This window comes from Ostrea edulis, chromosome 1 (genome assembly GCF_947568905.1).
Source record: "Ostrea edulis chromosome 1, xbOstEdul1.1, whole genome shotgun sequence".
NCBI classification, from domain to species: Eukaryota; Metazoa; Mollusca; class Bivalvia; order Ostreida; family Ostreidae; genus Ostrea; species Ostrea edulis.
The window spans coordinates 55,069,116-55,083,841 of record NC_079164.1 but is presented as its reverse complement, the minus strand read 5'-3'; the positions used below and the strand labels follow the sequence as shown (position 1 = coordinate 55,083,841).

The 14,726-nt window shown below is 32.2% G+C and overlaps 1 protein-coding gene across 6 annotated transcripts in view; it reads left to right on the top strand.

Moving 5' to 3' along the window:
• LOC125664628 (serine-protein kinase ATM-like) overlaps positions 1 to 14,726 on the top strand; it is a 408,026-nt gene that overhangs the window by 150,020 nt on the left and 243,280 nt on the right. For all 6 annotated transcript variants that reach the window (XR_008800024.1, XM_048897448.2, XM_048897449.2 and 3 more), the window contains exons 20-21: positions 8,282 to 8,378; positions 12,922 to 13,092. Coding sequence is in view for 5 of the 6 variants with exons in the window: in XM_048897448.2 (XP_048753405.2) it covers positions 8,282 to 8,378; positions 12,922 to 13,092 (268 nt within the window). In the remaining variant the exon portion in view is untranslated. The remainder of the gene's footprint in view (positions 1 to 8,281; positions 8,379 to 12,921; positions 13,093 to 14,726) is intronic.

Genomic DNA, 14,726 nt, shown 5'->3' with positions numbered 1-14,726 from the left:
AGACAGTTTCAGACTACTACTAACCCCCCACCACCACCACCACTACACACACACACACATGTACACAATTTAAGGTTTTCGTAATCGGACAATTTAAGCACCATTTTGTTGTTATCTTATTGCTTGTCAAGAATTTTACACAACTGAACCGGCAACATACCCCTTGTGATACATTGAAAAATATAAGTAATGTTAGCACGGGGCTCTATAAAGTTCAATCTGCAGTTTGATCATACTTCGTCATTCAATAACTTATTTTAAAAAATAAAAAAAAAATGTTTGTCGGGTTAGCGGTACTATGATGTATGACTATAACAATAACCTGTGTATAACTTGTACATTCCATGCAAATTCGAAGGGGTTTTCGCCTCAGTAGAACAATTGGGGTCAGCTAATCCGTGTATTTAAAATCAACAGAAGTGCTTGAATTCTTGCGGAAAGTGTGAAATATATTGGGTCGGTGCAAGATACCCGTGATCTTGGACTAGATCTGATATCGCGCTGACCGGCCAATATATTTCACACTTTTCATAAGAAGTCAAAACCCAGACTAGCTAACCGTAATTTAGTTATACTGTGACAAAGACCCTAGGAACTTGCATGGTATATACTTATTATACAAAAATTGCATTATCCAGACACTCCCGATGAACATTTTTTTATGAAAACCTCCATCAAAGTACATTGAACATAAGTCTCGGTCAAATGTAATTAACTGGGATTTTAAAAATAAATCATCCGATGGTTTATATTTTTGCTTCTATTAATTATGTAATAAATTAATTCCAATTTGTTAATCATCGACAATGCTCCAATTTCTATATTGGATCAAATTATATTTGTCAAGATGCATATTAACAAATTATGATGGAAGTAATAATGTTAAACAGCGCATTTGTCAGAGAGAGAGAGAGAGAGAGATCACATGGTAATTATTGAATATCCCTATTACATGTTGTACATATATGCTTTTCATTTACTGAATATACTAATTCGCATTTAAAACAGGAATTGCCTGCAAGTACACATTATTTAAACAAAATGCAAGAATATTTTAATGAAGAAAGAAGACTAAAAGAAAAAAATTAAAAACCAGGTTTTCTCAACAAAATAATATATAGTGTTTGGTATCGTTGGAATTGGCTCAAAATGCTGAAAAACAATATAAGTAAAATTCCACCCTTATCATGATTATTTGGCCTGCGTCACATTTTCACATCTCCTGCAAGGCGCCCATGGTCAGAACAAAGCTCTTAGAAGCTGTGTGTATTCGCAAATAACACACACCCTGGAATACGGAGGACACAATGTATCTCTGTGGATTCACTTGTATAAAACTCGTGTCATGTACTGTACCACAGAGTACAACCAACTCAACAATTTACTATGGAGAATGTAGATGTCCGTGAAGAGGGGTTAGAAAGTGGCCCTTATTGTTCTTTATTCAGAGAATTCTTAAGAATTATATAGCCTATCAGGTGACACAATAAATCCTGATTTGGAAGATATATAGCATTCAGTCAGATCCTCCACCACTTGCTCGAAGACTTCAACACAGAAAATTTGGTGTAAATTGGTCTCGGTCGTTTTTTTCTTCATTTCTTGTTTTAGAAAACAGAAAAACCCACCTAAAATTCAATTACATCAGTGAAAAGACATCATTACAAATTACAATGGAGGATCAAAGTGTTAAATGCTGATACATGAGTGAAATATTTAAAAATATCTCTTGAACTCTTGAACTCGCGGGTTTACAGACCTTTTTTTCTCACTCGAAAACCCCACCTGAAAATTTGACCGATGTATCTTGACAATGTATATACTACCTGTGAAAATTGTTTTTCATTCAACAGCACAGTTTTTTTTAGTAATTACGTCTTCAACGTAGCATTGTTTTAACAGGAGCGACACTGTTTTCCATTGAATTATATAGAAAATAATAGTGATTGACTTTATTCATTGCATAATTCAACTTAAAATAGACAGAATTTGGTGCCGTTAATCTTGATGATATTAAAGAGGTTCGCACCTGAGATTTGAAGTAATGTCAATTTTTTGAGAAGTGAATTTTTGATTTCTACTTTGAAAGAGAATTAGGAAATTAGAATGAAAAACTGGAGTCGCAACGCTTGTTATTGAGCTATAGTGTTCTAAACATGACCTTTTTGCACTCAGAATTTATTAATTTAAACTTGATTTTTCTGTTGGTTTCAACACAAAATAAGCAACATAAATCAATCATTACATAAAATAGATACATAATCATATTGTCTTCTAACACGACAAATAAAAAAAATAAATTAATACTAGTAATGGAAATAAATAATGACCTTTTTGGACTTGATATACAAAAAACTTCATGTTATCAAAATTGATAGTTTAATGCCTCGTTCACACGGATGCGCATTAAATTTTACTTCGCATCAAATTTGATGCAAAGTGAAATAATGCACATTAAATTAATTCGAATTAAATAACGTTCACACGGCGGTAATATTTAATGCGAAGTAAACTAATGCGCATTAAATTCATATGCATCTCTATTAAAGGGTGCGCGAAATAATATATAGACTATGTTATTGAAAATTATTTTTATAGATATTTGAATGAATATTGTGTAGATACAGAATTCTTTGTTCAAAACGCTATATAGGCCTACATGTAGTATACTACATGTTTACAATTTACATAACTGATCTACACATAAGGGTTTTTTTGTCGTGTTTATTTATATGTTCCCAAGAAATTACTTGTTATTTCCTCTGACAACCAGCATTCAATCTAGACAATATATTGTTTCTTCATGGGCCCAATTTTAACTTCGGAACTTCTTTTTCACCATTCCGCTGACTACTGTTGTGACGTAATTTTTAATTACTAATAGGTATTATAAGTCTACTATGACGTCATATGGTATGAATATTAACAATGATCGGCAGATTTGTTTTAAAAAATGTAAAAAAGAAAATCATATTATCACTATTTTAAAACATTGTTGTCGTATTTAAAAGCAATTCTTTCCATATTGTATTACTCAGTATGCCTATGCAAAGCACAGATTTACGTCTGACATTATCTAATGACACGGTGTTTGTACATGTATTTTAGTGATTACTATCATTTTGCTTAGTTTTTCGTACAAAACTAACATTAATATATATAGCTGACCATGGGTATGATGCATGTGACCTAAATTGGCCATTACGCATGCGTCTACATTTAATTCGAATTAGCTTCGCTTAGCGTTCACACGGAGCTAATGCGAAGTAAATTTAATTCGCATTAAATCGCGACGTCAGATCTAAGTCGAAGTAAACTAATGCGCATTAAAATCTCCATGTGAACGCGGTTCAGATTTAATTCGCATTAACTTACGTTTAATGCGAATTAAATTCTTTGTGTGAACGAGGCATAAAAGGACATATTAGGAGTAATGTCAATTTCTAAAATTTTACACAAATTTCAAGGTATGGTCTTAAAGAACAAGGTACGATTGTGTACATAAAAAGGCCCCCCAAAATTCTCTGATTTAAAGGAGTCTTGAATCAAGCTTGATCTGTGTTTTAAATAAGTTAAATATATGCCAAGTATAGTATCTCAACTTAAATAAAAGTCATTTCTTATTTTATAGCATAATTACGTCATGAATAAGAGTTTTTCCTGCCTTTTTTCAAAAAGAGCTTGATAACTGTTAAATTTCATCCAGATTATTGCTTAGGAAAAGCTGTGCCCATCCGTCGAGCAAAATGAAATTAATATATATTGTGTATTAAGAGAAGATGAAAAATGTGTTCGAATATAAATTTGCTCGACGCATGGGCTGTATGTTTTCTGAAAGGAAAACACCCTGAATTTATGAAAATTTTCCTTGATTTTTGCATTTTTAGCAATTTCATGCCAACTTCACGCTCCTGTCATACAACACAAAGCAATTTTGGATCAAATTAAACGTAGTTTGAATTTGCTTATATATTCCTTATTTGAATGCCAGATTTTGGGCCTCCTACTGAAATCATCTATTTTCTGGACTGTAGAAACTGTCCCTACTTCTTTGAAATGCAACTAAAAAACGTGAGGGTTGGAGATAAAAAATTTTGAATTATTGGTGAAAATACTGAATTTTTATACAAAATTTCGACTAAATTAATTAAAACTTTTTTAAGAATCGGTGTTCTGTTTCGAAAAATATATCAACCAAGTTAATGACAGTTGAACTACAGTTGAACTAGTTCCATGTTTCAACTACCTGTATCATAAATCAGAAAACTGAAATACATGTATAGGAGTATAAAAATGGACGATACATTGGATGAAAAAGAAAGTGTAATATCATGCAGAATTAGAACTTTTTGATTAATCAATCCTTCCGCCACAAAATATAGTCTCTGCCAAACCCTTTCAAAATTTGAATTGACAGAAAATTCTTCAAATGGATATAGGGTTCAGCAATAAATGTGTAATATGTTTGCACCAATGGGATCAATATTGAACCAGTAAATATTTAGTTGTAGCATACTTCGCAGTTGTACTCAAAAGCTTAGGAGCTAACTTCCTTAATATCAATGCAAAACAAAAACAATTTGAAAAATATTGATGAAAAAATTATTGGGTAATCGAGTTCATTTTCAAAAGATAAAGATGTCAAAGTTTGATTAAAAAAACCCATCGAAACAGCAGTTTTTAACAAATAATGTTACAAATATTTGCGACGTCATTCAACAATGTTATTCATTTACTTTTCATGCATCGACACTTCAAAAAGAACTCAAAACAACGTTATTAACTCCTGGTTTTGAAGGGGAAATCAGATATGTATGGACAAAATAATCAATTATTTACAAAATACAATATAAATTTCTTAATATATATAAATGGGTACATATATTGCACTATATATATCTTAATTGGGTTTCGCGGCAAATAATTGAATTTCTTTTCTTCTTTTGCGATTGCATGATGACAGTAACAATGCATAAACTAATATAATAGTATATATTTTTTTTAATCCCATCAAGGTTAAATTTTTAATTTTATATAATTTAATCATTTCTTAATATTCTAACCAGAAATACAACTAAAGTTGTTTCTATTTTACAATATATTTATGTTTATCTAACAGCCCCCTCACAAACACATAGAAGTCCTCACTTTCCCAAGCTAAACAACCTCTCGAAAACATGACCGCGGTTTAAAACTATAATTATTTACTGACTTGTATTGCATATTCACTTAAAACGTCAGCTACTTTTTAAAAATTTGGACCAACTTCACTCTCGTTCTTTTTTATATTTAGACTCTTGAGCCCGTTGTAGTAACCGACCGCCCGAGACGCATAAATTTTACCATGGGTGAATAAATTTCTTGGTATAGACGCCTGATCGGCGGTGATAAAATTTTTGCTAAATAAAATTTAGATGAATCAACTTCATTATTGTACCTGTAACAAAATGGACAGACCTCATCAATTTATTACATTTTACTGCATATTCTACCGTATATCAAAATTTCATTAAAATATAATCTACTAGAAACGAATTAAGTCCATCGTACTTCATTAGAAGATATGTACATGTAAAAGTGATTTTTAGGTCACCTGAGTTTACTCATCACCTGAGTTTACTCAGGTGACCTATTGCAATTGGTTGTCGTCCGTCGTGCGTTAACAATTGAACATTTTTAACTTCTTCTTAATAACTACCAGTCCAATTCTTTTCAAATTTGGTATGAAGTATCATTGGGACAAGGGGGACATAAATTGTAAATTTCAGGTCTCCAGCACCCCTGGGGCCTTAGGGGTGGGGCAAAAACTTCCCAAAATTGACCAATTTTCAAAAATCTTCTTCTCAAGAACCGGACATGTGTAAGAAAAACTAAATGCATGGTGATGTAGAGGAGGAAGGCCTCTACCTAAATTGTAGATTTCATGATCCACAGGGTAGGGGTTCTGACCCCAGGGTGGGGCCAAACTTGGTATATAGTGTTTATGTGTAAAACACTTAAATATCATCTTCTTTCTTAAAGTATAGGCAATTCCTGCTCATTTTCTTCCAAGAGTTCTGGGAATGTTTTCAGAGACAGTTGCAGCAGGACACATTGAATTTTTTTTTTTTTTTTTTTTTTTTAAATATATATATATATATTATATACAGGATATTCCTGCCCAATGCTCTTAATTATTCAACGTTGTCCGATCTTCACAAAATTTGTATGATGGAGTAGGAATAAAATTATGAACTCGCTATTTTCAAATGTCTGCCATAAATGCGTCAAATCTCTGAACGAAACTTTCACGAACTGGCGAACTCCCGTCCGATTTCTCCCCAGGTTCTAAAATGCTTATAAAAGCATTCCCAACATCGCCTGCTGTCTCACCTCCCCAAGTTGTCCGCTGCTAAACTTTATACAGTAACAGGATAAAACATATTACTAGCTGAAATTTTGCACCGGAAACGAAAAGAAGACTTAACAAAATCAAATGAAGCATGTTCTGCTTCGATGATAACTGTTGGTAATATTTATGTGATATCGGTAAAGTATTGCGTTCTTTGTATTCAGTCATTGACCCATGTATACTTTATTCAGAGAACTGTTATGTCGCAATTGAATGTGCACATGAAAAGACATTAAGTCGTAGGATTTGCGTACCCGAAAACGATGGTGTAAGCAAACCTGTGACCTACGTTAAGCTAGGATTCTCACATTTTGTGTATATTTTTTCCCCGGGAAATCCTTTGATGCGATGCAATGGTGTGTGATCTTGTGACCTTGACTTGGAAGTCTGACCTACTTGTAATAAAAATCTGACCCATATAATATGTCCTGAACTATTATTTAAGGTTGATCTTTCATATCTTGTATATATACTGTATTTCTTATGCCATTAAACCTTTCATTTCATATCATGATCTTTGACCTTGTGACCTTGAACTAGGAGTTTGACTCACTTTTAAGAAAACATAACCTATTAAATACATTTTGAACTTTAATAGGTGGGCCTTTCTTATTTTGTATATAGATTCTTTATGGCAAGACCTTATACACAGTGGTGTTTTATCTTTTGGCTTTGGAGTTTGACATACTTTTAAAAAAATCCCAGACCTAAATATCTCCTGAACTGTTTAAGGTAGGGCTTTCATATTTTGTATGTAGGTTTTTTATGGCAAGACCTTATTATTTCTAGAAGCTTAACTTTGTGACCTTGTTTAACCTACTTTTAATAAAAGTATTACCTATTTGATATCTCGTGAACTATTTAAGATAGAACTTTCATATTTTGTGTACAAATTTCTTATGACAAGGTCTTCATATCATATCATGATCAATGACCTTTTGACCTTGGTATTATCCAGAAGAGCAAAATTATGTCACTGATATTGGTGTTGAGGCATCTCTGTGTAATTTAAATTCCTTTTCAATTATGTTGTGATCCTTTGGAGCTCTAAGTTTGGGGCCACAATATGGGGTCAAAATTTTTCAAGGGAATAAAGATTGATAAAAAAAATCTTTAAAAAGTCACAACAGCTGAACAATGGTAGGACCAACATGAATCAGGTGAGCAATGTGACCCATTGGTCTCTTGTGAGTATTTGTGTCATTTTACATTGGAGATTTGAATGTTTTTATGCCCCCGAGATCGAAGATTGGGGGGCATATTGTTTTTGTCCTGTCTGTCATTCTGTCATTCTGTCTGAAACTTTAACCTTGCTAATAACTTTTGAACAGTAAGTGATAGAACTTTGATATTTCACATGAGTATTCTTTGTGACAAGACCTTTCCGTGGGTACCAACTTTTTTGACCCTGTGACCCTGACCTTGGGGTTTGATCTACTTTTTGAAAATTTTAACCTTGCTTATAACTTTTGAACAGTAAGTGGTAGAACTTTGATATTTTACATGAGTGTTCCTTGTGACAAGACCTTTCCGTTGGTACTAAACCTTTTGACCTTGACATTTGAGCTACTTTTTGATTTTGATTTTTTTTTTTTACATTGGTCTTAACTTCTAAATGGTAAATATTAGAGCTTTCATATTGTACATGAGCATTTCTTGTGACAAGATCTTTCTACTGGTACCAAGATATTTGTCCTCGTGACCTTGGCCATCTTCAGAATTGACCATTATCGGGGGCATTTGTGTTTCACAAACACATCTTGTTGTTTTGTCAAATTATACATTAAAAGTTTATATTTTTGCTTGCATAATGAAGTGAAAACTGCAATTTATAGATAATGTACTAAAAATGTCTGAAAACTGGTAATTTGGCATGACTTATACTTGTAGGGTATTCGTATGTAAAGGAATACCATGTGACAGAGTTGCTCAAGACCAAAGTTTTGATGCAATATACAAAGAAATAATGGAATTGTTGGACCTGCAGGTAAATCGTAAAATGCATACTCAAGAGTTTCATTTATGATAATATTATGCTTTTGTTTATATTGGCCACCACAATAGCTCAGTTGGTAGAGCACTGTTTTGTCAGAGGGAGATCTGGGATTGATTTCAGGGCTTGACAAACCAGAAACATTTAAGGAAGTTAGCTCCTGAGCTTTTGAGCACAACTGCGCAGGATGCTACAACTAAGTATTTACAGGTTGAATACTAATCTCACTGGGGCAAACATATTACATATCTATTACTGAACTCTGTCCAGTTGAAAAAAATTGTGTCAATTCAAACGTTGAAAGGGTTTGGCAAAGACTGTATGTTGTGGTGGAAGGATTGATTAATCAAAAAGTTCTAAATCTGCATGATATTAGGCCATATTTAAGTCTCCCAAACAAAGTTTGGGGACTTATTGTTTTTGCTCGGTTCTTATTAAGGTCTTCCGTCTCAACGGAAGACCTTGTTATTCTGTTGTTTTTTTTCCTCTTTAATTATTTTTCTTTTTCTTACTGATTTTGTTCACGCAATTTCTCAAAAAATGGCTCGATAGATTTTCGTGAAACTTTCAGCAAAGATGCAAAATAAAATGAACTTCATTCAGTTTTTTTCTTTTTGCCATCATCACTTCCGGTTGCGAGTTACGGCCGAATTTCCATTTATAAAATGACATTTTGTCCATGCGTTTTCTTCTAAACGGTTAGAGATTGAGTCTTCAAACTTCTATGGATGATAGCTAGATCTCGACTTGTAGATGTGACATATGCATGTCATTTTTTCGGCCGTCACTTCTGGTCATCACCAGAAGTGAACGAAGAAAACGTCAAATTTCAAAATTATGCGTTTGAAACGAAACTTGTATGGTATAATTAGGTCTCTTTTGTAGTTTCAGAAAATGTGATACTTACCAAAAGTTAAAACAGTAACTTCCGGTTTACGTTGAATTGTTGCAATTGGTTGTCGTCCGTCGTGCATTAAAAATTGAACATTTTTACCTTCTTTTTTATAACTACCATTCCAATTCTTTTCAAACTTGGTTTGAAGCATCTTTGGGAAAAGGGGAATGTAAATTATAAATTTCAGGACTCCAGCACCCCTGGGGACGGGGCCAAAACTGCCCCAAATTGACCATTTTTCAAAAATCTCCTTCTCAAGAACCGCACATGTGTAAGAAAAACTAAATGCATGATGATGTAGAGCAGGAAGACCTCTACCAAAATTGTAAATTTTATGATCCCCAGGGCAGGGCCAAACTTACTATACAGTGTTTATGTGTAAAACACTTAAATAACATCTTCTTTAGTGCTATTGATACTAAATTGAAACTAAATGGATATTTAGAAAGAGCAGGTAGTCCTTTACCAAAATTGTAAATTTGATGATCCCAGTGGTAGGGGTTTTGGTACCAGAGTTGGACCAAAATGGTCAGTTAACAAATGTGTGAACAATAGACATTTTTAACTTCTTCTTGATAACTGCTATACCAATTCTTTTTAAATTTGGTATGAATTATCTTTGGGACAAAGCGAACATAAATTTTAAATATCAGGATTCCTGATCTCTGGGACCTTAAAGGTAGGGCAAAAACTATCCAAAATAGACCAATTTTCAAAAATCTTCTTCTCTAGAAGCGCACATGTTTAAGAAAAACTAAATGCATTAAGATGTAAAACGGGAAGGCTTCTGCCAATATTGTAAATTTCATGATCCCTGGGGTAGGGGTTTTGACCCCAGGGTGGGTCCAAACTTATTATCTGGTGTTTATGTGTAAGTTTGCTGATACTGTATAAAATCTAAATGCATACTAAGGAATAGCAGAAAAAGATATACAAAAAATGGTGAATTTTACAACACACACATTATAACTAGGGAATTAATATACAATGTGTGTGATTATAACCAGGGAATTAATATACAATGTGTGTGTGATTATAATAAGGGAATTAATATACAATGTGTGTGATTATAACAGGAATTTATATACAATGTGTGTGTGATTATATCAAGGGAATTTATATACAATGTGTGTGATTATAACAAGTGAATTAATATACAATGTGTGTGATTATATAACAAGGGAATTAATATAGAATGTGTGTGTGTGTGATTTATATCAAGGGGGATTTATATACAATGTGTGTGATTATAACAAGGGAATTAATATACAATGTGTGTGATTATATCAAGGGAATTTATATACAATGTGTGTGTGATTATAACAAAGGAATTAATATACAATGTGTGTGTGTGATTATAACAAGGGAATTGATATACAATGTGTGTGATTATAACCAGAGAATTAATATACAATGTGTGTGATTATAACCAGGGAATTAATATACAATGTGTGTGATTATAACCAGAGAATTAATATACAATGTATGTGTGATTATAACAAAGGAATTAATATACAATGTGTGTGTGATTATAACAAGGGAATTAATTTACAATGTGTGTGTGATTATAACAAGGGAATTAATATACAATGTGTGTGTGTGATTATAACAAGGGAATTAATATACAATGGGTGTGTGATTATAACAAGGGAATTAATATACAATGTGGGTGTGATTATGACAAGGGAATTTATATACAATGTGTGTGATTATAACAAAGGAATTAATATACAATGTGTGTGATTATAACAAGGGAATTAATATACAATGTGTGTGATTATATCAAGGGAATTTATATACAATGTTTGTGTGATTATAACAAAGGAAGTAATATACAATGTGTGTGTGTGATTATAACAAAGGAATTAATATACAATGTGTGTGATTATAACCAGAGAATTAATATACAATGTGTGTGATTATAACCAGGGAATTAATATACAATGTGTGTGATTATAACCAGAGAATTAATATACAATGTATGTGTGATTATAACAAAGGAATTAATATACAATGTGTGTGTGATTATAACAAGGGAATTAATTTACAATGTGTGTGTGATTATAACAAGGGAATTAATATACAAGGTGTGTGATTATAACAAGGGGATTAATATACAATGTGTGTGTGATTATAACAAAGGAATTAATATACAATGTGTGTGTGATTATAACAAGGGAATTAATTTACAATGTGTGTGTGATTATAACAAGGGAATTAATATACAATGTGTGTGTGATTATATCAAGGGAATTAATATACAATATGTGTGTGATTATAACAAGGGAATTAATATACAATGTGTGTTTGGTTATAACAAAGGGATTAATATACAATGTGTTTGATTATAACAAGGCAATTAATATATAATGTGTTATTATTACAAGATAATTAATATGCAATGTGTGTGTGATTATATCAGGGGAATTTATATACAATATGTGTGTGATTATATAACAAGGGAATTAGTGTGTGTGATTATAACAAGGGAATTACTATACAATGTGTGTGTGATTATAACAAGGGAATTAGTATACAATGTGTGTGTGTGATTATAACAAGGGAATTAATATACAATGTGTGTGTGATTATAACAAGGGAATTAATATACAATGTGTTATTATTACAAGGGAATTAATATACAATGTGTTTGTGATTATAACAAGGGAATTAATAGACAATGTGTGTGTGATTATAACAAGGGAATTAATATACAATGTGTGTGTGTGATTATAACAAGGGAATTAATATACAATGTGTGTGATTATAACAAGGGAATTAATATACAATGTGTGTGATTATAACAAGGGAATTAATTTACAATATGTGTGTGATTATAACAAGGGAATTTGTATAAAATATGTGTGTGATTATAAGAAGTGAATTTGTATAAAATATGTGTGTGATTATAACAAGGGAATTTGTATACAATGTGTGTGTGTGATTATAACAAGGGAATTTGTATAAAATATGTGTGTGATTATAACGAGTGAATTTGTATAAAATATGTGTGTGATTATAACAAGGGAATTAGTATACAATGTGTGTGTGATTATAACAAGGGAATTAATATACAATGTGTTATTATTACAAGGGAATTAATATACAATGTGTGTGATTATAACAGGGAATTAATATACAATGTGTGTGTGTGTGATTATATCAAGGGAATTAATATACAATGTGTGTGATTATATCAAGGGAATTAATATACAATGTGTGTGATTATAACAGGGAATTAATATACAATGTGTGTGTGATTATAACAAGGGAATTAATATACAATGTGTGTGATTATAATAAGGGAATTAATATACAATGTGTGTGTGATTATATCAAGGGAGTTTATATACAATGTGTGTGTGATTATAACAAAGGAATTAATATACAATGTGTGTGTGATTATGTCAAGGGAATTAATATACAATGTGTGTGTGATTATAACAAAGGAATTATTCAATATACAATGTGTGTGTGATTATATCAAGTGAATTTATATACAATGTGTGTGTGATTATATTAAGTGAATTAATATACAATGTGTGTGATTATAACAAGGGAATTAATATACAATATGAAATTCACGGTTTTGATTTACTGAATTACATTTGCTTTGCTACATATATGAAGAATTTTTTCCAGGATAATTTGTCTTTAGAGAGAGCAATGGATGAGAGAAACAACAGGGAGGCTTCCGCCCTGGTGACTTTAGCCTACATTGTGTGTGCCAGTCCAGTCTGTGAAAAGAAGGCCCTGTTTGCTTTTTGTCAGCTGACTAAAGCCAGACATGTTGAGGCAGAAAAAATTAAAATGGTAGATTTTCATGATTAAGTATGAGCTGCCCACCATAAAATAAAATACATGTACAATGTCCACAAACATCGTCCACCATGAAATACCTATATGTTATCCACCTTCGAATTCATGTATATTATCTACCATGGAATCCTCACATTATCCACCATGAAATACCTGTATGTTATCCACCTTCGAATACATATATATTTGTCATTTGATTTTGTCAGATACCCCCTCAGGGTAAAGAAATACATTTGACCTCATGTAAATCATTTGAAATTTGGAAATGTTTTTGGGGATTATACTAAACACAGAGTAAGATTGTAATGGGAGTTCTTGGATTTCACTTTCATCGTTCCCAAGTTATTATGCCTTTTGATTTAATTTTTGCTTTTGAATTGTTTCATTTATTTTGCTCTAAAAGTATTGCTTAGTGCAGAGCTAAATTAGAAATGTTATTGAAGTGCCCTTAATACAGAACAAGTTTGAAATTATTAAGGGGCAGAAATCTGGAACACACAAATTGGGGTAAACAAAGTGAAACTACAATTCTATCTTTTACACTTGTTTCTAGCTGTTGAAAAGTATCAGTCTTCATACTTCATTTGGGAAACTTGTAACTTGGATTACGTGTACATTTTGACATGTGGACAAGAACAGGAACAGGAACACTTAAAGCTGTATGGTCCGAACTACAATATTTTTTTCCATCTCGTAAAAACGCTATCATCGCACGTATGTAGTTATGAGGCTATATGACATATCATAAATTATTTCACCTGTATTAACCCAAATTATTTGATTTTAAATCGATGTTTACAAATAACCGCGTCACCCTGCCATTTCAAGTGACAGTCACGTGACCAGTTCAAACTTTCAGATCATCGGTGGTCTTATCTGTGTAAAGCTGTGTATTTTGTGATAACAGTAACGTACCATAAGTTTAATAGAAATAAAACTAGTTCTAATTGTAACGGTGACCGTTACATATGTTCCCCAAACCTCCCCCAATTAAAAAGTGATGTCCTTGTGAATCTATAGCAAAAAATCATTTTAGCCTTTAATTACATGTAGTACGTTCAATATGGTCATTTCAGTACCAAGAAATGAAAGAAAGCGTTGCACGTGCATGCGTGTATGATTCCGAATTTTTTTTGATGTCGTTCAACAGGCATGTGTATCATATACCCACAGTATGAATTTCATAACGTTTCCACCAAATATAAGGAAGTTATAGCGATTTTAAAATCGTCCAATCAGAATTCAGCACACGTGCATGCACGTGCTGAGCAGTAATTTTAACCACAGCAATTTGTAAGGAGTACCAAGACACATCTAAACCCCTAATGTCAATAGAATTTGATGAAAAACAAAAACGTTATCGTCCTTTAAAAAATTAACATTTGAAAAACGATGCATGCGCGTGTGCGTTGGCATTTTTTGTTCCACTAATATATAGAAAAAGATATTATCTACCTATATTGTGAATACCAAGTCATTTGCTTCATAAATAAGATAGTTGCAAACGTTTTAGTATTATCCAATCAAAAAGAAGCGCATGCGCGTGCAGATTGGTAATTTTGACCATGCAAATCAGTTAGGGGTCTCAATATCTACCTATGATATGAATATCAAGCCATTTCAATGAA